The sequence below is a fragment of the Myxocyprinus asiaticus genome, chromosome 28 (assembly GCF_019703515.2).
Source record: "Myxocyprinus asiaticus isolate MX2 ecotype Aquarium Trade chromosome 28, UBuf_Myxa_2, whole genome shotgun sequence".
Classification (NCBI taxonomy): domain Eukaryota; kingdom Metazoa; phylum Chordata; class Actinopteri; order Cypriniformes; family Catostomidae; genus Myxocyprinus; species Myxocyprinus asiaticus.
The window spans coordinates 29760001-29782596 of record NC_059371.1 but is presented as its reverse complement, the minus strand read 5'-3'; the positions used below and the strand labels follow the sequence as shown (position 1 = coordinate 29782596).

At 36.8% G+C, this 22596-nt stretch overlaps 1 protein-coding gene across 5 annotated transcripts in view; it reads left to right on the top strand.

The window, feature by feature from the left end:
• LOC127418668 (HBS1-like protein) overlaps positions 1-22596 on the top strand; it is a 45031-nt gene that overhangs the window by 16274 nt on the left and 6161 nt on the right. For 3 of the 5 annotated variants that reach the window (XM_051659358.1, XM_051659352.1, XM_051659353.1), the window contains 13 exons: positions 3874-3982; positions 5135-5352; positions 5948-6113; positions 6554-6671; positions 9297-9443; positions 9582-9656; positions 10184-10301; positions 10595-10663; positions 11008-11061; positions 13914-14018; positions 17724-17814; positions 18022-18130; positions 20939-21039. In XM_051659358.1, coding sequence (XP_051515318.1) covers positions 3874-3982; positions 5135-5352; positions 5948-6113; positions 6554-6671; positions 9297-9443; positions 9582-9656; positions 10184-10301; positions 10595-10663; positions 11008-11061; positions 13914-14018; positions 17724-17814; positions 18022-18130; positions 20939-21039 — 1480 coding nt within the window. The remainder of the gene's footprint in view (positions 1-3873; positions 3983-5134; positions 5353-5947; positions 6114-6553; positions 6672-9296; positions 9444-9581; positions 9657-10183; positions 10302-10594; positions 10664-11007; positions 11062-13913; positions 14019-17723; positions 17815-18021; positions 18131-20938; positions 21040-22596) is intronic. The other 2 variants (XM_051659355.1, XM_051659356.1) reach the window with 1 other exon arrangement.

The following is a 22596-nucleotide window of genomic DNA, read 5'->3' as shown; positions in this document are numbered from 1 at the left end:
TTTACTGAATTTCATTTATTTAAAATTTGATGGAATTTTCTTGTGAAATTGAAATGTGTAAATCTTAAAATAGGCTAAACTATTTTTTTTGAGTGAGGCCTAATTTTATTTTGACCTTTTTTTTTTTTTTTTTTTTTCAGTACTTTTCAAACAGTGATACAGTACCATGTTTTGTTGATTTTGGCTTACATGAAAGTGCAATTAATCCATTGATGGATAATAATAAAAAAATGTTCGTGTTATAATTTTGAGCAGAAAAATTATCCGTGTGAATTTGTATGATAAAATAAAAAAAAATAAAATCCTTATCCAGTAATCATGAACAACAAAAAAGGTCATGGCAATGGTCAAAAAGTGTAGGTACCATCTATTTTGCTACCTCTGAGCTTAATTATCTTTTCCTATCTATCATCTTTTTCAAGCAGTCACTTAAAGGGATAGGTCACCCAAAAATGAAAGTTCTCTCATCATTTACTTGCCCTCATGCCATCCCAGATGTGTATGACTTTCTTTCTTCAGCAAAACAAACAAAGATTTTAAGAAGAATATCTCAGCTCTTTAGGTCCATACAATGCAAGTGAATGATGATAAGATCTTTGTAGCTCCAAAAATTACATAAAGCAGCATAAAAGTAATTCATACGATTCCAGTGTTTAAATCCATATCTTCAGAAGTGATATGATAAGTGTGGGTGAGATCTAAAGATCTTAGATTTTATGTTCTGCTAAAGAAAGTCATACACATCTGGGATGGCATGAGGGTGAGTAAATGATGAGAGACTTTTCATTTTTGGGTGATCTATTCCTTTAAGCTTTGCCACTGGTTTTTTATCACTTCTATTCATAATGTGCAGCAAACGGAGGGTTCATAGATGGTACAAGAGCTACCAGGAAGTTCACAGCTATAGAAGGATGAGAGTGGAAAGAGGGAGTGAGAGATGGATAGAAGGAAAGTAGGAGGTGTAGCATACAGTGACAGTGAGAAAATACAGTATAATCGTGCATTATCAGGTAGGATCTCGTTTCACTCGTGTTTGAATAGGCTTGGATCAGTTTTTCAAGGAAAAGCATATTTACATATCCTGAAGGGTGTGTTTCAGGGTGTTTTTGCTGCTGTCACAGCTGAATAATGCTCTTTTGAAAAACAGCAATCACTTAATTGCACTTCTAGCAAGTAGCTATATAATTTAACTCCTGCGCTAATAGCACCACCAAATGGAATATGAAAAGTGAGTGTTTTCAAACACGTTTCCCAAACACACTTCCCATCTTCCATTGGTCGACAATAGATTAAGTTCGAAACATTAAGTTGGAATAGCGGATAGTATTTTAACATTGAAAAATTATACCCTTCACTTTTAACAAATGTATCTTTACTCTTAACTTTTAAAAGAGCTGTACTAAACTAGCCTTCGAGCTCTTTGTTTGCATGCAGAAGCGAGTTGAATTTGGCAGCTCAGAACTTTCTGGTGGCTGTATGTGAAGATATGTTGTGTGGGTGTGGTTTGTGTGTGTGAAGTGTTGCTGAGTGTGTGTTCAGATGGAAGATATTTTGTGGGTGTGGCTGAGTGTCTGTGTGTGCGAGCAGGTGAAATGGTATCTACATTTCCCAGCCTTTCCTGTCCCTGTAACAGGTGTTTGTATATCTGAGTCTGTCTTGATCGTTGTGTGTAAGGGGTCTATGTGGTATTTTGTGTGGCTATTCCAACTCATATGGGGACTAACGCACTTTTATTCTTCTAATATAAATTAAAATAATAATAATAATAATAATAAATAATAAAATAATACATAATAAAAAAACGAATGTTTAAATAAAAAAAAAATAACTCAAATTATATTTTTTATATTAATATAACATTACAACACTAAATTATTAACAATATAAACTTTATATTTTATTTGTTATCAAATAAATAAAACATTTTGTCACATAATTACTGTTTGTTTAGATGACTGTTAGAAGACCAAGCAATTATACATCCATTCACATGTTTTGGTACTTTACATTTTATCAGTATTAGTGGTTTTTTTCCCCCAGGTGACTCATACCAAGTTCTCCCGAACAAAGCGTGTTTTCCCCTGTTGTGTTTTTCCAGAGAAATGTTCTTTTAATGTAAGACAGTTAATTGTGTATTCTCCCTTATCAACTCCTCTTCTGTCCTTTAGTATAATCCTTTTTTTCTGTGGGTTAGAGGTTGCATTATTTTAACATGTTTAACCCTCTGTGTGCTGGAACTGCACAGTCAGTGTGGGAGTACAAGTGTCGTGACAGAGTTAACCCTTTCCTGGCCAGAGCACTCTCTGCTTAGAATGAGATGACTGGTTGTGGCTGTTGTCACTGAAACGGCTCTACTGCTATGACAAGACGCTGTGCAAACGCTACAGCCATTTACCTTACAGGGACAGAAAAGTCTTTTTTTATTCATCCCTTCCCCCCTTTGGCTTTGTGAGCCTGTTTTGGTGCAGCATGGAGGAGTTGACTCATGAATTTTCAGTAAGATAGCAAGAAAATGAGGCTTAGCGCAAGTTGTACGAACTGACACACACATCTGCTCATCTGAAAATGAGTAACCCTTTATTATTACAAAACAGGAAATTTGCCTGTCATAAAATGTAATCTGTCATACGTTTCTAAACATAAGTGTGTCAGAATAGTATGTTATAAAATACTTTTCTCATTGGGATCATATTCGTGTTTGTTAAAATTATTTAAGAATATGCATCATCTTCAAGTTATAGGTTACATTTGTTTTTAAACTTTTGAAGTATGAAAATAGTAAAACATTTAGCGTATGCATACCATTTTCTTCATGTCTGCTGAGGCTACATCCACGCTAATCTGTTTTCATTTGAAAACTCTGTATTTAGTTTCCTAACGCCATTGTTTTCCAAAGTATGCAGTATTTAGACTGGTTTTGGTTGAGGAAATCTCTGTTGCAATTTGGATGAGAGCCGTAAATGCAGCAAAATCAATGCATTTTCAAATGAATACGTATGAGTGTGGACGTGGTCTAAAGCACGTGATAGTCCATTGAGTTTCTTAAAGGAATAGTTCACCCAAAAATGAAAATTCTCTCATCATTTACTCACCCTCATGCCATCCCAGATGTGTATGACTTTCTTCAGCAGAACACAAACAAAGGATCAGACCTTTGTAGCTCCAAAAATCACATAAAGGAAACATAAAAGTAATCCATATCACTCCAGTTTAAATCCATATCTTCAGAAGCAATATAAAAGGTGTGGGTGAGAAACAGAATAATATTTAAGTCCTTTTTTACTCTAAATCTCCACTTTAACTTTCACTTTCAGATGTGAAAGTGAAACTAAACAGGCTTCACATGTGATTTTCAGATGTAAAAGTGATGTGGAGATTCAAAGGATTTACATTTTTATCTGTTTCTCAACCATACCTATTAGATAACTTCAGAAGATATAGATTTAACCACTGGAGTCATATGGATTACTTTGTTTCCTTTATGTGATTTGTAGACTACAAAAGTCTGATCACCATTCACTTGCATTGTATGGACCTATAGAGCTGAGCTATTCTTCTAAAAATCTTTGTCTGTGTTCTGCAGAAGAAAGAAATTCAGACACATCTGGGATGGCATGAGGGTGAGAAAATGATGAGAGAATTTTCATTTTTGGATGAACTATCCCTTTAAAAATAGTGTGTTACAAAAGAGTTCGCTCATTGAGATCTTATTTGTTTTGAGAGAGTTTTTTTTTATATAGATAAAAAGTTGCGTTGTTTTCAGTTAAATGTTTTTAACCTTTTTGAAGTATTAAAGCAGCACATGTGTATTTGAGTTCAAAAGCACATTTAAAAATGGGGTGTGTGCAAATATAACTGTTTTCTACATCCTAGCTAAAGTGCAGGAGGCTCCAGAAAGTCGTGTTGAAGCAGAGGTTATCCCAAAGGTTGCACGTATGACTGTATCAGGCAAGAAGCAGACCATGGGCTTTGATGTGCGAAGGTAAGCCAATCAAGGTTGTCTGGGGTGATTTTTGCTTAGTGGTTAAAGATCTAAGTAGGTAACCGAAAGGTTGCAGGTTCAAACCCTGCAAAGGGAAGATCTATGGTCTATCAACGGTGTGCGCTTGAACAAAGTCTTAACCCCAAATTACTCAGTGGGACTGTCCCTGCTGTAAGTGTACTGTAAGAGGCCATTCACACCAGACGTGTTGGGAGAAAAACATCTAGATTGAGCGCAATGCAGTCGAGCAAAACGCTGGGGCGTTGAGACAAGATTTTACATTTTCAAAAGTTTAACTAATTTTAACTCAACGTGGAGTCTTAAGAATGCATGTTCAAAGACTAAATAGAGCAAACTATGAATGCAAGAACACATTGTGTGAACAGCCCCTAATTCAATTTGGATAAAATCCTCATATAAATAATATGTAATAATATCCTCATATACATATAAATTATTAAAATATTGGGTAACCCTGTTCTAATAAATCTTGATAGATTGTGTTCTTACTCTGCATCTTGCAATTACAATAGTCGTAAGTACAATATTTCATTCTAGGTGTTTAGACTTTAGACCACGCCCATGTTTGTCTGTCTGCTTGAATTGCATTCTGGGACTGCAGAAAACCACAGAGCTGGCTGGTGCCTGCAGATTAATCTCAAACACTAACCCACAGCCTATCACTCCCACTCCTAAAGCCACAGACCACACCCGTTGAGTTTAATAAGAAGGGTGTTGGGGTTTCTGCAGGTGGAGCAGCCATAGTACTTTTGTTCAATAGTCAAAGTTTTGTTCAAATGAGTTTGTTATAATGGTTTTTGATGGATGTGCTGAAGTTTTCACAATCTTTCCAAATGTCAAAATTTACAGAACATTTAATATTTTATAATGCTGTGAACCAGGCTTTTGCTTGTTTAGCTAATAAAACATAAAAATCTTTTCGCAATTTTTCAATAGACAAAAAAAATTAGGTTGTGAAAATGAAACATCCTAGGACCATAACACAGAGAACATATTAAACAGATTGTCTTCTCTCTCTCACAGCCTCGTTTTCATGAATGTCAAATTAAATATGGCATCTACCGAGACCGAGGTCTGTTGTCTTGAATAACAGGAAACTCTGTGGTGATGATTGCTCTTGTTTTTGTATAGTGCAGAAGAAAATGTCGTTGTTGCCACATCAGTCCGCAGAGGGCCGAGTCCAGAGGTCCCAGCCATGGAGACCCCATCCAAACCAGCGGCTGTGAGTGAAGACGCGACCATCCCTACCCCACTCCGCTCTGCTGGAAAGAGCAAACAACAGCTCAACATCCGTGCTGAACTAGAGAAGAGACAAGGAGGAAAACCATTACTCAACCTGGTTGTCATAGGTGACAATCCCCCGTCAGCAAATACATTGTATCTTCAACTTCATATCTTTAAAAATGAAAAAAATAAATAAATAAATAAAACAATTAATTATAGAGCCAAGTCTGACATTTCTAAATTAGAGTCCCTTGTGTAGTTTGGGCTTGTTTATAGTTAAAAGTCTTGTGTTATGCACCAAATCCAAATTTTTTCTGGTTATATTTGAGATTTTGGTTCAACAATAAACTGCATCTGGGATTGCATTCATTTTGGATTCTTGAAAGTGTCTTGTCTGTGCCAGTCATAATGAGAAAAGACTAAGGAAATTATTAAACATTCTAAAAATATATATCGGCAAATTAATTGGTTATCTGACTTTTACACTACCTTAGTTATCGGTATGGCAAAATACACTATCAGTCAACCTCTGCTTTTAAAGAAATGGTCCAAGGCCCATTTTTAATGGATTTATATTCCACAAGTACTTGGGCTATCTTTATAACTCCATGACATTTGATCAAATGCAATGACATTCAAACTTCTTTTGGGACCACTGTACATGGAGTTGGCTGGTTTTAAAGGTACTTTCAGTGATTTCTGGTGTTTCTGTGTGTACAGGTCATGTAGATGCTGGGAAGAGCACTCTCATGGGTCATGTGTTGTATCTGCTGGGGAATGTTAATAAGAGAACCATGCATAAATATGAGCAGGAAGCCAAGAAAGCTGGCAAAGCCTCATTCGCCTATGCATGGGTCCTGGATGAGACAGGAGAGGAGAGAGACAGGTCAGTTTAACACACACAGATCAGAAGTGTTCGGGTGAATCTCACAAAACCTGTATGATTATAAGTGTGTGTGTGTGTATATATCATTCTTTTTTCAGTAATGGGAATCTAATGAGAATCACCTTTGAGAATAATGGGGCTTGTATAAAAAAATCTAAAGAAAAATGCATGGGCACATTATGGTAATGTAGTTGTTTCATTAGTTTTTCATATAAAATAATGTCACAATTCAAAACCCATTGGGCCTAAACGTAGGTTGCATTTTATTGATGCCAAATATTATTGCTTGTTTTAATAGTTCGATTTTGAGGTGAAATATGAGCTGGACATGTTTTTGTGAGTTTTAGCCTGTCTTAATTTTATTTCTGTTTCATAGAATGACCTACATCATGCTTCATTTGTCCATTAAACCATCTGTTCTCTTTCTGTTCCTCTCTCAGAGGTGTGACCATGGATGTTGGCATGACAAAGTTTGAGACCGATTCTACGGTTATCACTCTGATGGATGCACCAGGACACAAGGACTTTATTCCGAACATGATCACAGGGGCTGCACAGGTACTTTCATACGCTCGCTTGTCACTGTTCCAGGTGCTCTTTATTTGTCTATTCATATGCGTGTGCATGCACGCGAGTTTACGAGAGGACAATGATGCGTGTGCATAATTTCTTATGAAAGTCTCAATGAAACCTTTGCTTGTGGATTTGGGTGCTGCCGCCACGAGTACTCTGTATATGAGTGTGTGTGTTTGGATTTGGCTGATACCGACAAATGAAATGAATGAAATTAGTCACATTGTACATGCCGGATTTACTCATTTCCTCCCGACAGTCTGCTGAGAAAAGGTTTTTGGGGGCAAGTGAGTGTGGGTGTGTGTATTGTGGGTGGGCGTGTATTGGGTCTTCACTGTCAATGTGTGATGTCTGTTGAAACTGACATGACAATGCAATATTGATATGGAAAACTTAAATGTTTAGTGACCTTGGAAAGCTTCATGTAAGCTAAATACTAATGTTTTGTTGCTTGTTGAAGAATAAGATCTTTATTAAAGGTGAAGTTTGTAATTTTATCCATTTCATAATACTTTCTCGTATCTCATATTAATGTGTAGAAATAACTTTTAAGTCATTCGTACTGTAGGTTAACTTCCTGAAGTGTATAAACTAGAGCTGGGGTACTCGAGTCCGGACTTGGACGTGTCACGGACTCGGATGCATTTTTACTCTGAATTGATTCGGACTCGAATCCATGGCATTTGTGATGCTATGAAAAACAAACAAAAAAAATGACGTAACAGGGTGACCATACGTCCTCTTTTCCCCAGACATGTCCTCTTTTTCAGACCTGAAAAAAAGCGTCTGGCCGGGATTTCAGAATTGCCTCTAAATGTCCGGGATTTGGCTTTGTCTTCATAATGATGTGCTCTCTACAGTTAGTACTATCATACATTCTATGTATTTGATACTGCGCATCAGTTTTCACGCGTATATGCCCTTATGTGTGATTATTCTGGCTGAGAGCAGCAGCGTGCACTCTTTCAAAGTACTTTTTAATATTAATTCATTTAATTAATTACATTAATTGTATTTCACCCATAGTTTTAGATAAAACTAAACTAAATTGAATGGACAAATTGAAAATGAAGTAGAAATAAAAACTAAATTAAAATAATAATAACTGGTTGTAACGACTAACGCAGCTTTCACTTTCTTTGGTGTATGTTTGAGTGGAGGGGAAAAGCAACAAATAATTGAAATGTCAACAGAACGCAATAAGAAGTTTGTTGAAGGACAGTTTTGTCTTCATACACCTAAAGCATATGCTTTCATTCTGAAACCACTTTGAAATTTGTTCAGCAGGTGACTAATCATTTGTTTTTTGCATTTTTATTGACAAATTGTTTTTCTTAATTGTGAAGTTTAAAATAAGCTTAAAATATTGATGTTGAGTTTACAGTTACAATTTTAATTCAGATTATTGAACAGATTCATTCAGACTCAACTTGGCCTGTTAAGGACTCGGTCTTGAGTCCTACTCGGCCCCTTTTGGACTCTGACTCGATTGTTTAAACACTCGGACTTGACTCGACTAAGGTGGACTCAACACTAGTTTAAACACTGTTTCTCTGTGGCACTGTCATTACGTTGCCCAGAATATCAACTACTGGATCAATCAACAGCATTAGTTTAAGCCCGACCAAAGGCGTTTGAGTTTGGACCCGAGGGAACTGGGAAGAAGGGGTGGTAGGAGTTTTTTGGAAACCTGTTTGGAAACAGTTAGGGGTTGCTTAACCCAGAAGTTTTCTGCCATTTACCTTTTTTCTTTCTTTTTCTTTTTTTTTTTTTTTTAAATGTAAGTATAATTTCAAATGCTGTCATTTTGACATAAAAAAATAAACAGGAAAACCATTTAAATCTAGTGCATCAGTTTTCATTTTAATCATCTTCACTCCCACTACACACACTCTCAGCCAATTAACTATGAGAATAAGGCACTTTTCAATGCAAAAACAAAGCAAAAGTAACTAACAGGCAACTTTCCATAAAAATAATGTTACATTTAATACTTTTGTTATCAGTAGATGTAACACATTACTTTTAAAAGTAAAATTTCCCAGCTAATTATTGAATAGAACTGGCTGTTTCACCAGACTTGTAAAAAACAGTGCAGCATTTATTTATTTTTTTAGATAGACCATGACAGAAATGTTAAAACTCAGTCTGTCAGAGTGACGGATAAAGATTTTTTTCCTAGCGCAAAAAACAAAACAAAAAATTTCGAGGCCACTTTAAAACCTGGGTTAAGCAACGTTCCACATTTTTAACCCCTGGTATGAAGACCTGTTTGAGTCAGATTCAGAATCAGAATGATGTGATGAATTGTGATGTAAAAGATATACAATTTGAACTTACTAACCCAGGACAAAATATGGACAAACATGGTGATCGTATGAAAAAGTGGTACACATGGAACAAGATGACCCAGGATTACTTTAACCCAAGGTTAAAAATGACCCTGGGTTAACAATTTCAAGTGTAAAAATCACATGTTTGTGTGTGCATTTCTGCAATGTTTGTTTGTCTATTAATGGTGGATACTGGCAGAGCATTTATGGTAGCGTGTGTGTGTGTGCATGCGTGCATGCTTGTGTGTGTACGCGTGTGTGTTTGTGTGTCTGGCAGGCAGATGTGGCTATGTTAGTCGTAGATGCCAGCCGTGGGGAGTTTGAGGCCGGGTTCGAGGCAGGTGGGCAGACTAGGGAGCATGGCCTGCTAGTCCGATCACTTGGAGTCACGCAGCTTGCTGTCGCTGTCAACAAGATGGACCAGGTGGGTAACCATGGTGACCACAACGGCATACAGTAACCACGGCATTGTCAATCATGTTTTTATTTATGTCTGAGAACTCTGCCACAACCACTCTCTCAGCAGTTCTGCTCACACATTGTGATGTGTGCGTTTTTGCAGGTGAACTGGCAGCAGGAGAGGTTCCAGGAAATTGTCTCCAAGCTTGGTCACTTTCTGAAGCAAGCTGGTTTTAAGGTAATGTCATGTGTATGCATGAAGGATGTTTAGATAACCCCCCGCCCAAGGTTTCATGTACATTTTTCCTAAGTAGATTGTTTCAAAGACAATCGAATGTAGGTGTTACTTTCAAGTTACTTTTTAAGTGTGTTTAAGTGCATTATCATTCTTGTGTCTGATCACAAAAATATGTCTGTTGGTGCTTTATGATAAAGTGAGTGTTTATCTGATCAATGACACATCCAGCAACTTCAAGTCTAAAGAATTGTTCATTTTCTCACGTTCGGATTCACTTCATCTGACAAAATTTCAGAAACATCACAATAAAACTTTAAATAAAGCTACACAATTTTGCTGATATTCTTACAAGCTTTGCTGGCCTTCAAACCCATATGACTTACTTTCTTCTGTGGAGCTTGATAGATATTTTGCCAAATGTCCAGAGTGCTCTTTTCAAATACATAATGTAAATGGATAGGTGTCTGTGCTGATCGTATGTTACAAAGATGCGTGTAATTCATATTCAAAAGTCATTGTCTTTGCAGGATTCAGATGTGTTCTACATCCCTACAAGCGGCCTTTCTGGAGAAAATCTGACCACCAGGAGCAAAGTACCAGATCTAACAGCCTGGTACACTGGGCCATGCCTACTGGAACAGATGGGTGTGTGTGTTTGACCCTAAACATGCATGTTTTGTGAATGTGTGCTTTTCCATCTATTCACATACATAGGGGTGTGTGTGTTAGTGTGCAAGAGTGTAGAAGTCTCTGCTGTGATGATTTTCACAGCAGCATTTGTCTTGTGATGCTGTGATCTGATTGGTGGCTGAACTGTGAGAATCCTTAGCAGTTTTACTCTGACTCACCAAAACCTGATGAGGCAAACAGAAAACCCTTAAGACTACTGCAGCGTTCCTCACCTCTGTGTCCTTTCCTCTCCATCTCTCTTTCCGCAGATGCATTTAAACCTCCTCAGAGGTCAGTGGAGAAGCCATTCAGACTCTGTGTGTCAGACGTCTTCAAAGGTCAGCAAGGAATCATCATAAATGTTTATATAAATAGATTTTGTACCGCAAAATATACAAAATCTAAATGCACAATAGAGATCTTCAGTGGCCCCAGAAAGTGTATAGACACTTTTGTACAATTAAAATTATTACATTTCTTTGCAACGAAGTAACAAACCAAGTGGCATCTGCAAAGAAATGATGCTAGAGCTTTACTCAGAACAGTTTTTTTTTAACCAAATGTACCCAAAGTTATTTTTAGTGGATGTATAAATTCAGTTCCCCTTAAGTTCACACAAGTGCCATAAAAGAGTAACCACTGGTGTACTGCACTTACATTATCTATGGATATTTTTCACTAGTTTTGACAACCAGAACAGCAGCAAAGGACCTTGCGAAGATGCTGGAGGAAAGAGGTACACAAGTATCTATATCCACAGTAAAACTAGTCCTACAGTGCATCCGGAAAGTATTCACAGCGCTTCACTTTTTCCACATTTTGTTATGTTACAGCCATATTCCAAAATTGATTAAATTAATTATTTTTCTCAAAATTCTACAAACAATACCCCATAATGACAACGTGAAAGAAGTTTGTTTGAAATCTTTGCAAATTTATTAAAAATAAAAACGAAAAAATCACATGTACATAAGTATTCACAGCCTTTGCTCAATACTTTGTTGAAGCACCTTTGGCACCAATTACAGCCTCAAGTCTTTTTGAGTATGATGCTACAAGCTTGGCACACCTATTTTTGGGCAGTTTCTCCCATTCTTCTTTGCAGGACCTCTCAAGCTCCATCAGGTTGGATGGGGAGTGTCGGTGCACAGCCATTTTCAGATCTCTCCAGAGATGTTCAATCGGGTTCAAGTCTGGGCTCTGGCCGGGCCACTCAAGGACATTCACAGAGTTGTCCCGGAGCCACTCCTTTGTTATCTTGGCTGTGTGCTTAGGGTTGTTGTCCTGTTGGAAGATGAACCTTCGCCCCAGTCTGAGGTCCAGAGCGCTCTGGAGCAGGTTTTCATCAAGGATGTCTCTGTACATTGCTGCATTCATCTTTCCCTCAATCCTGACTAGTCTCCCAGTTCCTGCCGCTGAAAAACATCCCCACATCATGATGCTGCCACCACCATGCTTCACTGTAGAGATGGTATTGGCCAGGTGATGAGCGGTGCCCGGTTTCCTCTAGACATGACACTTGCCATTCAGGCCAAAGAGTTCAGTCTTTGTTTATCATGGTCAGAGTCCTTCAGGTGCCTTTTGGCAAACACCAGGCGGGCTGTCATGTGCCTTTTACTGAGGAGTGGCTTCCGTCTGGCCACTCTACCATACAAGCCTGATTGGTGGAGTGCTGCAGAGATGGTTGTTCTTCTGGAAGGTTCTCCTCTCTCCACAGAGAAATGCTGGAGTTTTGTCAGAGTGACCATCAGGTTCTTGGTCACCTCCCTGACTAAGGCCCTTCTCCCCCGATCGCTCAGTTTGGCCAGGCGGCCAGCTCTAGGAAGAATCCTGGTGGTTCCAAACTTACATTTACGGATGATGGAGGCCACTGTGCTCATTGGGACCTTCAATGCTGCAGAAATTTTTCTGTACCCTTCCCCAGATCTGTGCATTGATACAATCCTGTCTCGGAGGTCTACAGACAATTCCTTGGACTTCATGGCTTGGTTTGTGCTCTGACATGCACTGTTAACTGTGGGACTTTATATAGACAGGTGTGTGCCTTTCCAAATCATGTCCAATCAACTGAATTTACCACAGGTGGACTCCAATCAAGTTGTAGAAACATCTCAAGGATGATCAGTGGAAACAGGATGCACCTGAGCTCAATTTTGAGTGTCATGGCAAAGGCTGTGAATACTTATGTACATGTGATTTTTATTTTATTTATTTATTTTTTTTTAATAAATTTGCAAAAATTTCAAACAAACATCTTTCACATTGTCATTATGGGGTATTGTTTGTAGAATTTTGAGGAAAATAATGAATTTAATCAATTTTGGAATAAGGCTGTAACATAACAAAATATGGAAAAAGTGAAGCGCTGTGAATACTTTCCGGATGCACTGTATATCAACATAACCTGAAAGGCTGCTCAGCAAGGAAGAAGCCAATGCTCCAAAACCACCATAAAAAAGCCAGACTACAGTTTGCAAATGCATATTGGGACAAAGATCTTACTTTTTGGAGAAAAGTCCTCTGGTCTGATGAAACAAAAATTTAACTGTTTGGCCATAATGACCATTGTTGTGTTTGGAGGAAAAAGGGTGAGGCTTGCAAGCCGAAGAACACCATCCCAACCGTGAAGCATGGGGGTGGCAGCATCATGTTGTGGGGGTGCTTTGCTGCAGGAGGGACTGGTGCACTTCACAAAATAGATGGCATCATGAGGAAGGAAAATTATGTGGATATATTGAAGCAACATCTCAAGACATCAGCTAGGAAGTTAAAACTCGGTCGTAAATGGGTCTTCCAAATGGACAATGACCCCAAGCATACCTCCAGAGTTGTGGCAAAATGGCATAAGGACAACAAATTCAAGGTATTGGAGTGGGCATCACAAAGGCCTGACCTCAATCCGATTGAAAATTTGTGGGCAGAACTGAAAAAGCATGTGCGAGCAAGGAGGCTTACAAACCTGACTAAGTTACACCAGTTCTGTCTGGAGGAATGGGCCAAAATTCCAGCAACTTATTGTGAGAAGCTTGTGGAAGGCTACATAAAACATTTGACCCAAGTTAAACAATTTAAAGGCAATGCTACCAAATACTAACAAAGTGTATGTAAACTTCTGACCCACTGGGAATGTGATGAAAGAAATAAAAGCTGAAATAAATAATTCTATTATTATTCTGACATTTCACATTCTTAAAATAAAGTAGTGATCCTAACTGACCTAAGACAGGGAATGTTTTCTACGAAAAATTTAAGCACTGGCAGTTGGGGCAGAACTAATCTGTTTGGTGACCAATGGCTTTCGGAATGGGTGTGTTTGGGAAACCTGTTTAAAAATAGCCATTATTTTTGAAGTGGTGCAGAAATTACACACTTCACCTTTAAGTGTCCAAATACTTTTTGGGGCCACTGAATGTAGTAAAAAATTATTCAGTGCAGATGTTGCTTGTATGTTTTTATTTTAAAAGTGAAACCTAACAATGAAACAAAGCCTTATTTCTGCACTCATTCACAGTTTCACACTGTACCATAATCATTCATTATTAGAACTAGATGGTTTACATTCATTAGCTAAAGCATGTCTGTTTTCAGATCAGGGCTCTGGGTTCTGTGTGACGGGGAAGATCGAGGCTGGTTTTATTCAGACAGGAGATAAAGCACTGGTCATGCCACCTAATGAGACCTGCACTGTGAAAGGTAAACATTCAACAGCTTTATCATCTAGAAAGATGCACTGCTTTACGAAGGAACAGCCATTGTTACCAACTTCTAACAAGAAATGTGACAGCTCCCTCTTCTGGTTTGTTGTATATATTTATTTCTCTCTTGAACTTGCATAACTGACAAATGGACATAATTACTTTTTTCCCCCCAACATCAAGATTTTATCTTAAAATATATGCATTTGTATAAAAGGAAGTGTATGTTTTTGATTCAGTGTTTTTTTTTTTTTTTTTTTAAAGTTCTCTAAACTTTTTGCCTTCTAGTTAATTTCAGTGTTCAAATACATTTTTAAAAACACAAATTTCCCATTTAATCCCTGAATTAATATGAGGGTATGTAAACTGCATGCACAAAAAATATAATACAATTGTTGGAGGTTTGCATGTCACACTACGTGACATTTCAAGGTATTAATGGGATCATTCACTCAAACATTCTCATCATTTACTCACACTCATGCCAACCCAGATGTGTATGACTTTCTTCTGCTGAACACAAACAAAGATTTTTAGAAGAATGTCTCAGCTCTGTAGGTCCTTATAATGCAAGTCAATGGATACCAACATTTTGAAGGTCCAAAAGCTCATAATGGCAGCAATAAAGTAATCCATTTCACTTGAGTGGTTAAATCTATATTTTCTGAAGCGATATGATAGGTTTGGGTGAGAAACAGATCAATATTTAAAGCTGAAGTATGTAACTTCTTCTGTGTTAAAATACAGTACTTTCTTCTATCCCAGCTTAAAATGCAGAAACAACTATAAGTAAGCCATTCATGGATTAATTTTTCCGAAAAATGTAAGCACTGTGTTTCTGTGGTGCTCTGATAATTGTTCTGTTTTGAGTGACCCGCTTAGACCCGCCCCATCAACGTTGATCATCTAATGGAATGAGTTGGGGATGGGACAGTCTTTTTGTGTGACCAACAACAGATAGGGGGCATACTTCGAAAACTGTTTTGAAAACATTGTTTATTTTTGCAATTCCATTTGGTGGCGCTAGTTGCTCAGAAATGACATACATCAGCCTTAAGTCCTTTTTAATATAAATTCTCCTCCCTGCCCAGTAGGTGGCGATATGCACATAGAATGCGAATGGCCAAAAACTAAAGACGAATGTGAAAGTGGAGATTGATAGTAAAAAAGGACTTAAATATTGATCTGTTTCTCACCCACACTTATATCACTTCCGAAAACATGGATTAAACCACTGGAGTCCACTGGATTCCTTTTATGCTGCCTTAATGTGCTTTTAGAGCTTCAAAATTCACTTGCATTGTATGGACCTACAGAGCTGAAATATTCTTCTAAAAATTAGAGGTCGACCGATAGTGGATTTTACCGATATTGATAAATAAGTTGGGCAGTACCTGCCGATAACTGATTAATCAACCGATAGTTTTTAAAATTGATACTGAATGAAAAAAATAACAAAGTAAAATAGTGCTGAAATTTATTACAAAAATAAACAGTACTGACTGAACCATGAAAATATATATATAAATATTAATATATATGAACTAATATTCGAATTTTTAAGTCAGCTGATTTTTAAATTGAGGTTGTTTCCTTAGTCCACAAGAGGGCGCAATAAATACATAAACCATTCAGCACCATTATATTATTGCATAGAACATTCCTATCCTGACTGTTAAAAAAGAGCATTTCATTTTCAACTAATGTACATAAAATAAGTAAATAATTTTAGTCTAAACTCAATGTTAAGTCAAAAGAATAATGAGGAGAATGTTTTCAATAGACAGTTCACATGGTGTTACATTTGCACTGATTCCTACTACTCCAGACTCAAGCTTCATAATAACAGCGAAATATCACATTGTTTTTTATTCAGTACAGATGTATGTAGAGTAGCAATATTCACAGATATCAGTGGTATTCGGCTGAACTCTGTGGTGAAGCAGCTCATACTATGAACCCAGGCCAGGGGGCTGTTCAAACAGATGGAACACAACAGACTGGAACCAACGCGAGGATCTCGAGACAGACACACATTTCCAAGTTGAACATCTTTCCTGTCAAAGCATTTAAACTCATTGCTTAATCTGAGAAACGCTGATAAGAGAGCAAGACGCAACAGCCAAAGACCTCCAATTGTAAGGGGCTGTTCACACCGAAAGCTTTTGCGATCGATCTGAAGTCATCGTATTACAGTGAGGATAAAAAAATGTAATTGAAATCAGATGCGTTTCTGATTTGTTTATACGTTTCTCTCGGCTGCGTGAAGATATTAATTTGCTTTCTCATGTCACTAGCTTTAAAAACTTAGCTGGCTAACGAATGCATAAACGTGACCAGCTGGATATAAACTAATGCAAATAGATGGTAACAATCATGACATTTAAACATTTGGCTAGACTTGCGTGTACTTTTGTCACATTGTTCTAACCGCTTGAGGTTAGCTTTAATGTTAGCGTCCTCTCAGCCTTGTCGGCAAACATACTGCTGTTCTTTACTAATGCAGCATCTAGTCAACAAATTAATTACTTTATAATGATATGACAACGTGTACTGTATACATACCTTTTCGTTGTTGATGTTTTAAATCCACATCTGAAGTGTTCCACTCCATGCAGATTGTAGTCTCACGTGTCAAAACAAACAGCACAAGGCATCAGTGAAGTGATCGTTTTTATTTCATCTCTTGAGGCCGCTCTCATACTGTATAACGACAGCGGACCCTTCCCAGCTGCTCCAGCACCGGACACAACGGGGAAAAACTATCGGTGTGGATTTTTGCTGATAACCGATAGTTCCAGAAATCTGTTATCATGCCAATTAATCAGCAAAACCGATATATCGGTCGACCTCTACTAAAAATCTTTACTTGTGTTCTGCAGAAGAAAGTAAGTCATACACCTCTGGGATGGCATAAAGGTGAGTAAATTACTTTTTCATTTTTGGCTGAATTATTCCTTTAAGCTATATTAACACATTGTTTCCGTCAGTTAGACTCCCATATTGTAGCGTCCACACAAATAAAAAGTAAAAAAACAAAACAATAAAAAAAAAAAAAGGTCTAGCTTATTATGTGCTTATTAATGCTACAAATCTCTGTGTGGAGGTGTAACACTACAGGACTAAATAAACATGGAAGTAGTTCAACTTAAATATTACAAAATTAAATTAGAGTAGGAGTTAAAATGTTTCCTCACACCAACTTAACAGCTTGAAAATGTTTTGTTTACTTACTGTCAGTGTTCTCATTAGCAACATTTTCAAGGAGATTGCCTCATTAGAAATGGGTTTTGTGAGTCAATTAATATATATATATATATATTTATTTATTTTTATTTTTTTTTTACATTTTAAGGCAATGTATCAATTTGTGACCAGACATTTTTAATTATAACTCAGATAAAGCCTGTATGTTTAAATTGTATTTCTTTTCACATTGTTCATTTTGATGTTATTGTATTGCACAATTCAAAAAACACAATCTGAATAGATACTGTATGTTTATGGTTCTGTGTGTGTTATTTATTATCCAGCCAAATTAAGCAAATATAAGAGAAAAATAAAATGAGTGGCATTCTTCTTAGGTCTGTAAAATGACATCATGTGAACTGGCCATTCACTCCTCATCTTGATACTGCTTTAAACTTGTTTTCACAGTTTTACTTTTTTTGGATGCTGAATGCAGACTTCTATTTCTCTGTAGGGATCACTCTTCATGATGAAGCTTTAGACTGGGCAGCTGCTGGTGATCATGTCAGTCTGACGGTAACTGGCATGGACATCATCAAAATAAAGTAAGCATGCAAATAAACATTGGTCTGTAAAACATTACCTTACTTAGAGCATACCATACCACAACATTATGATTAAATAATATTTTGGTTATGTAATATCTGATTGCATAATACTTATATCTAACAGATTACAAAAATGTATTGCAAAAAAAAGTCATCATTGATTCTGTATGATCATGTTTTCTCATTGCTCTCTACTCTCTGTAGTGTTGGATGTATATTCTGTGATCCCAAAGAGCCCATCAGAGCGTGTACAAGGTTCCGAGCAAGAATTCTCCTCTTTAATATAGAAGTTCCTGTTACGCAAGGATTTCCCGTGAGAAAACACTTGCTTTACCTCACTGCATTCAAACTTATTTTGCATTTCTAGCTTATAAATATATCAGCATATTTTTATGGGGGCTGTGCAAATGTATTAAAGGTATTTGGCATGATACTCTTGGAAAGTTTATATATCCTGTGGTGTGACAAGCAATACTCCAACAATCTTAAACAGCATTTTAATACTTTTATAATTATTGTGCGTGCAGCTTTTATCACCTCATTGAGAGACTACGTGGAATATTAAAATTCTCTCATCATTTACTCACCCTCATGCCATTCCAGATGTGTATGAATTTCTTTCTTCAGCAGAACATAAAAAGTATCTCTCTCTGATATAGTCTCAGTTCTGTAGGTCCATACAATGCAAGTGAATGGTGGCCAAAACTTTGGTTTAGGTTCTTTGGATAAAACTTGGGTTTGTTTGGATAAAAGCGTCTGCCAAAGGAAATTTGTTACATTTAGTAAATAAATGTAATTGCAAAATTTTGAAGCTTCAAAAAGCACATAAAGGCAGCATATACACTACCAGTCAAAAGTTTTGAAACACACGCATTCTTTATTAACATTTTTTTTTCTTCACATTTTAGAATAATAGTAAAGTCAACAAAACTATGGGAATTATGTTGTGACTAAACAAAATCCAAAATAAATCAAAACTGTGTTATATTTTAGAATTTGCAGACATGTACTCTTGACATTTTCTCAACCAACTTCTTGAGGTATCACCCTGGGATGCTTTTTAAACAGTATTGAAGGAGTTCCCATCTATGTTGGGCACTTAGTGGCTGCTTTTCTTTATTATTTGGTCCATGTCATCAATTTCAAAAACGTTTTTTTTTTAATTACATTTTAGTTTTATAATAAAATAAATTAATATGGTGGCACAATTATATTTTTATCTACGAAACTAATTTCGAACATTTAAGCATACGCCTTCAGATCAAAAGATTTTTTAGATCATGAGAAACATTTCAGTCAAGTGTTTCAAAACTTTTGACCGGTAGTGTAAGTGATCCATACCAGAGCCATTGAAAAAGAGAGTTGCGACACTCCCATAGACTTCCATTGTAATCGAAGAATGTGGAAGTAACGCGTGTCATGGGCTGACCTATAGTTCCAACATGTAACCGCATTCATTTTCAGTGTTTCCGAAGCACGCTCACTGGTAAGTTGATGAAATGACTGAATTTTTATATCAGTTTAGTCAATAGTGGTATTTTATGTAGCCAGCTTTAGTTAAAGTTTACCGTAAGATAACAGATCGTTACTTGGTTGTCATCAAGCTCTGCAGAAGCCTGATAACGACCTATTCATTTAAATCAGATGTGTTGGACGAGGGAAACATATAAAACATGCAGGGTAGGGGGTACTCGAGGACCAGGGTTGAAGACCATTAATCTAGATCACCGGCTCTAGCACTACAAATAACAGGAGTGGACAACCATGGGTGGGGGAACAACCTTTACCCTCTCACTGGACATATTGTATAATAAAATGTTTTATTGAATGCAATTGGTTGCCTTGTATATTCTGTACTATTGACCAAACTCCTTTCTTGGCTTAAATTGAGCAGTTGCTGGTGTGATTGATATTTAGATTAGATTTAACTTTGTCATTGCATCGAGTACTATAAATATAAGCATCGTCAACATAGTAAATTGTAATGTGGGCTAATTAATAAAAGAACGTGTTTAACAAGTCCCATTTACTTAAACAGTCTAACGTTAAATGTAAAGTAAATCAATAGTTCTCAGTAGGCTACAGTACGGTAGCTAGCATAGCCATTTCTAGCTCTGCTTCACAATACTGCTGCCTAGTGTTATATGGTAATATAATATAAATAAATGTAAATAATAATAATAAAGTAGCAGACATATAAATGATACCAGTAACCAATGGACATTATGTGTTAATATACCGAAAATTGCTGTAAATCTAGTTGGTGCTGCTATCTGTCCCGCCGAAAACCATTCAAACTGGTTGACAGCACGGATTTGTTTGGAACTATTGAGAGCTATATGAACCACGTGATCGCATATCGGCGAGATCAAAGAGTGTCGCAACTATCTTTTTCAATGGCTCTGATCCATACCTATCAGTTTTGGATGAGAACAGAACAAAAAATAACTCCTTTTTCACTATACATCTTGACATCAGCAGTCTCTTTGGCGATCAGGATTTTAACCTCGATTACACTTCCTAGCCCAATCTAGCGGTCTGCACATGTGTGAAGGACTAGGAAGTGAAATTGAGCTTGAAATCATGATCGTGCTTGGAGACTACAATGGTAAGATGTACAGTGAAAAAGGAGTTTCATTTTGGTCTGCTCTCACCCAAAATCGATTGGATTGCTTCAGAAGACATGGATTAAAACACTGGAGTCTTATTGAATATTTTAATGCTGCCTTTTAATGCTTTTAGGAGCTTCAAAGATTTGGTCACCATTCACTTGTATTGTATGAACCTACAGCTGACATATTCTTCTAAAAATCTTTGTTTGTGTTCAGCAGAAGAAAGTCATACACATATGGGATAGCTTGAGGGTGAGTAAATGATGAGAGAATTTTCCTTTTTGGGTGAACTATTCCTTTATAAACTTTACTTTTTTTTATACTATTTTCTTAAAATGAACTAGTGAGAGCAAAAAGGTGAATTGAAAAATGGTGAAAAACTAGAACTTTCCTTTATGCATTCATATAAATTTTAACCTAAAATCTTGATTTTAGAGAAGTCCATGGACATGTTATGCTTCAATCAGCCTTTTGTATCTACTTGTTTTCTGTGTGTCTATGATTCACAGGTGCTGTTGCATTATCAAACAGTAAGTGAACCGGCAACTATTAGAAAGATAGTCAGTATATTACACAAGAGCAGTGGAGAAATTCTCAAGAAGAAACCAAAGTAAGTGTGTGGATGAATAAATATGTTAATAGAATCATGTTTGTTAAATATAAGTGTGTGTGTGTGTATGTATATATATATATATATATATATATATATATATATATATATATATAATATATACACACACACACACACACAGAGAGCTCTGGAAAAATTTAGAGACCACTCCTAATTATCAGTTTCTCTGGATTTACTATTTATAGGTATGTGTTTGAGTAAAATTTACATTTTGGGTTTATTCTATAAACTACTGACAACATTTCTCCCAAATTCCAAATAAAAATATTGTCATTTAGAGCATTTATGTGCAGAAAATGACAACTGGTCAAAATAACAAAAAAGATGCTGTGTTTTCAGACCTCAAATAATGCAAAGAAAACAAGTTCATATTCATTTTTAAACAGTACAGTACTAATGTTTTAATTTAGGAAGAGTTCAGAGATCAATATTTGGTGGAATAACCCTGATTTTCAATCACAGCTTTCATGCGTCTTTCCACGCTTTCCACCAATCTTTCACATTGCTGTTAGGTGATTTTATGCCACTCCTGGCTCAAAAATTCAAGCAGGAATTCAACAGACACTGGAATGGAATGGCTGCCATACATGTACTGATGCTGCTTTAAGAAAATTTTGGAGTGGTCTCGTAATTTTTTTCAGAGCTGTATGTATGTATATTGCAGTGGTGAATTCTCTGGGCCAGCAAAGCCTTTTCTGCTGGCCTAACATGGCAAATAAATAAATATTTTTCTTCCTCAATCATCTTTTTGTATTTTTAATCGCTTTCCACTCTTAATTAATCTACAAACAAATAGAGAAAAACTAAAAGTTTATCCAGTCAGAATTTATTCCTTGATGCTTACAAGCGAAGCGTGACAGCTGTTTCACAAAACGTACAGAAGCAGCGCATGAGTCTCAGCTCCACCCTGTCAGGCCTTCAGAATTTCCACAGAATCCCTCAACACTGCAAGTGAATGCACATCAAATGTCAGATTGTCAGATTCATCAGCCAATCGGATTTATTTATTTGTTCTTGGTGGGTGTGATCTTTAGGATATGTCCCGGTCGAGGCCTTCTAGCTGGCCTTGAGTGACGCAATCACGCTTTAAGTGATGTACGTAATTTGAAAGCAAAGTGCACGAGATCTTGCTGATGAGTCGGCTGTCATCACTGCCTCATCACCATTGAGAAAGAGATCCTTATGGATTTAAAAACACGAGATATTCTGCAAGACTGTGTGATTGCTTAATTTATTAAACAGGAAAGGAGGACTGATTTTCACTTCAGGTAAATTGGTAAGTGCTTTTTACATTGTTATAGCAACAGCAGGAGTTTTCTAAGTGTAAATTAGGCTGCTTGAGCATTCAGTGTCGGATCAAGTTTTGAAAGTAGTGCTGCGTTCCATTCAACTCGGAAAGTCGGATTTTACAACTTCCTACTAGGAAAAGTGCAATGGAATGCATCTTTAAGTCAGAATTACAACCTGTAGGCTCGTGCAGAAATTCTCAACTCCGATTTCGCCAAGATGCAGGGGCATGATGTCACACAAACATGT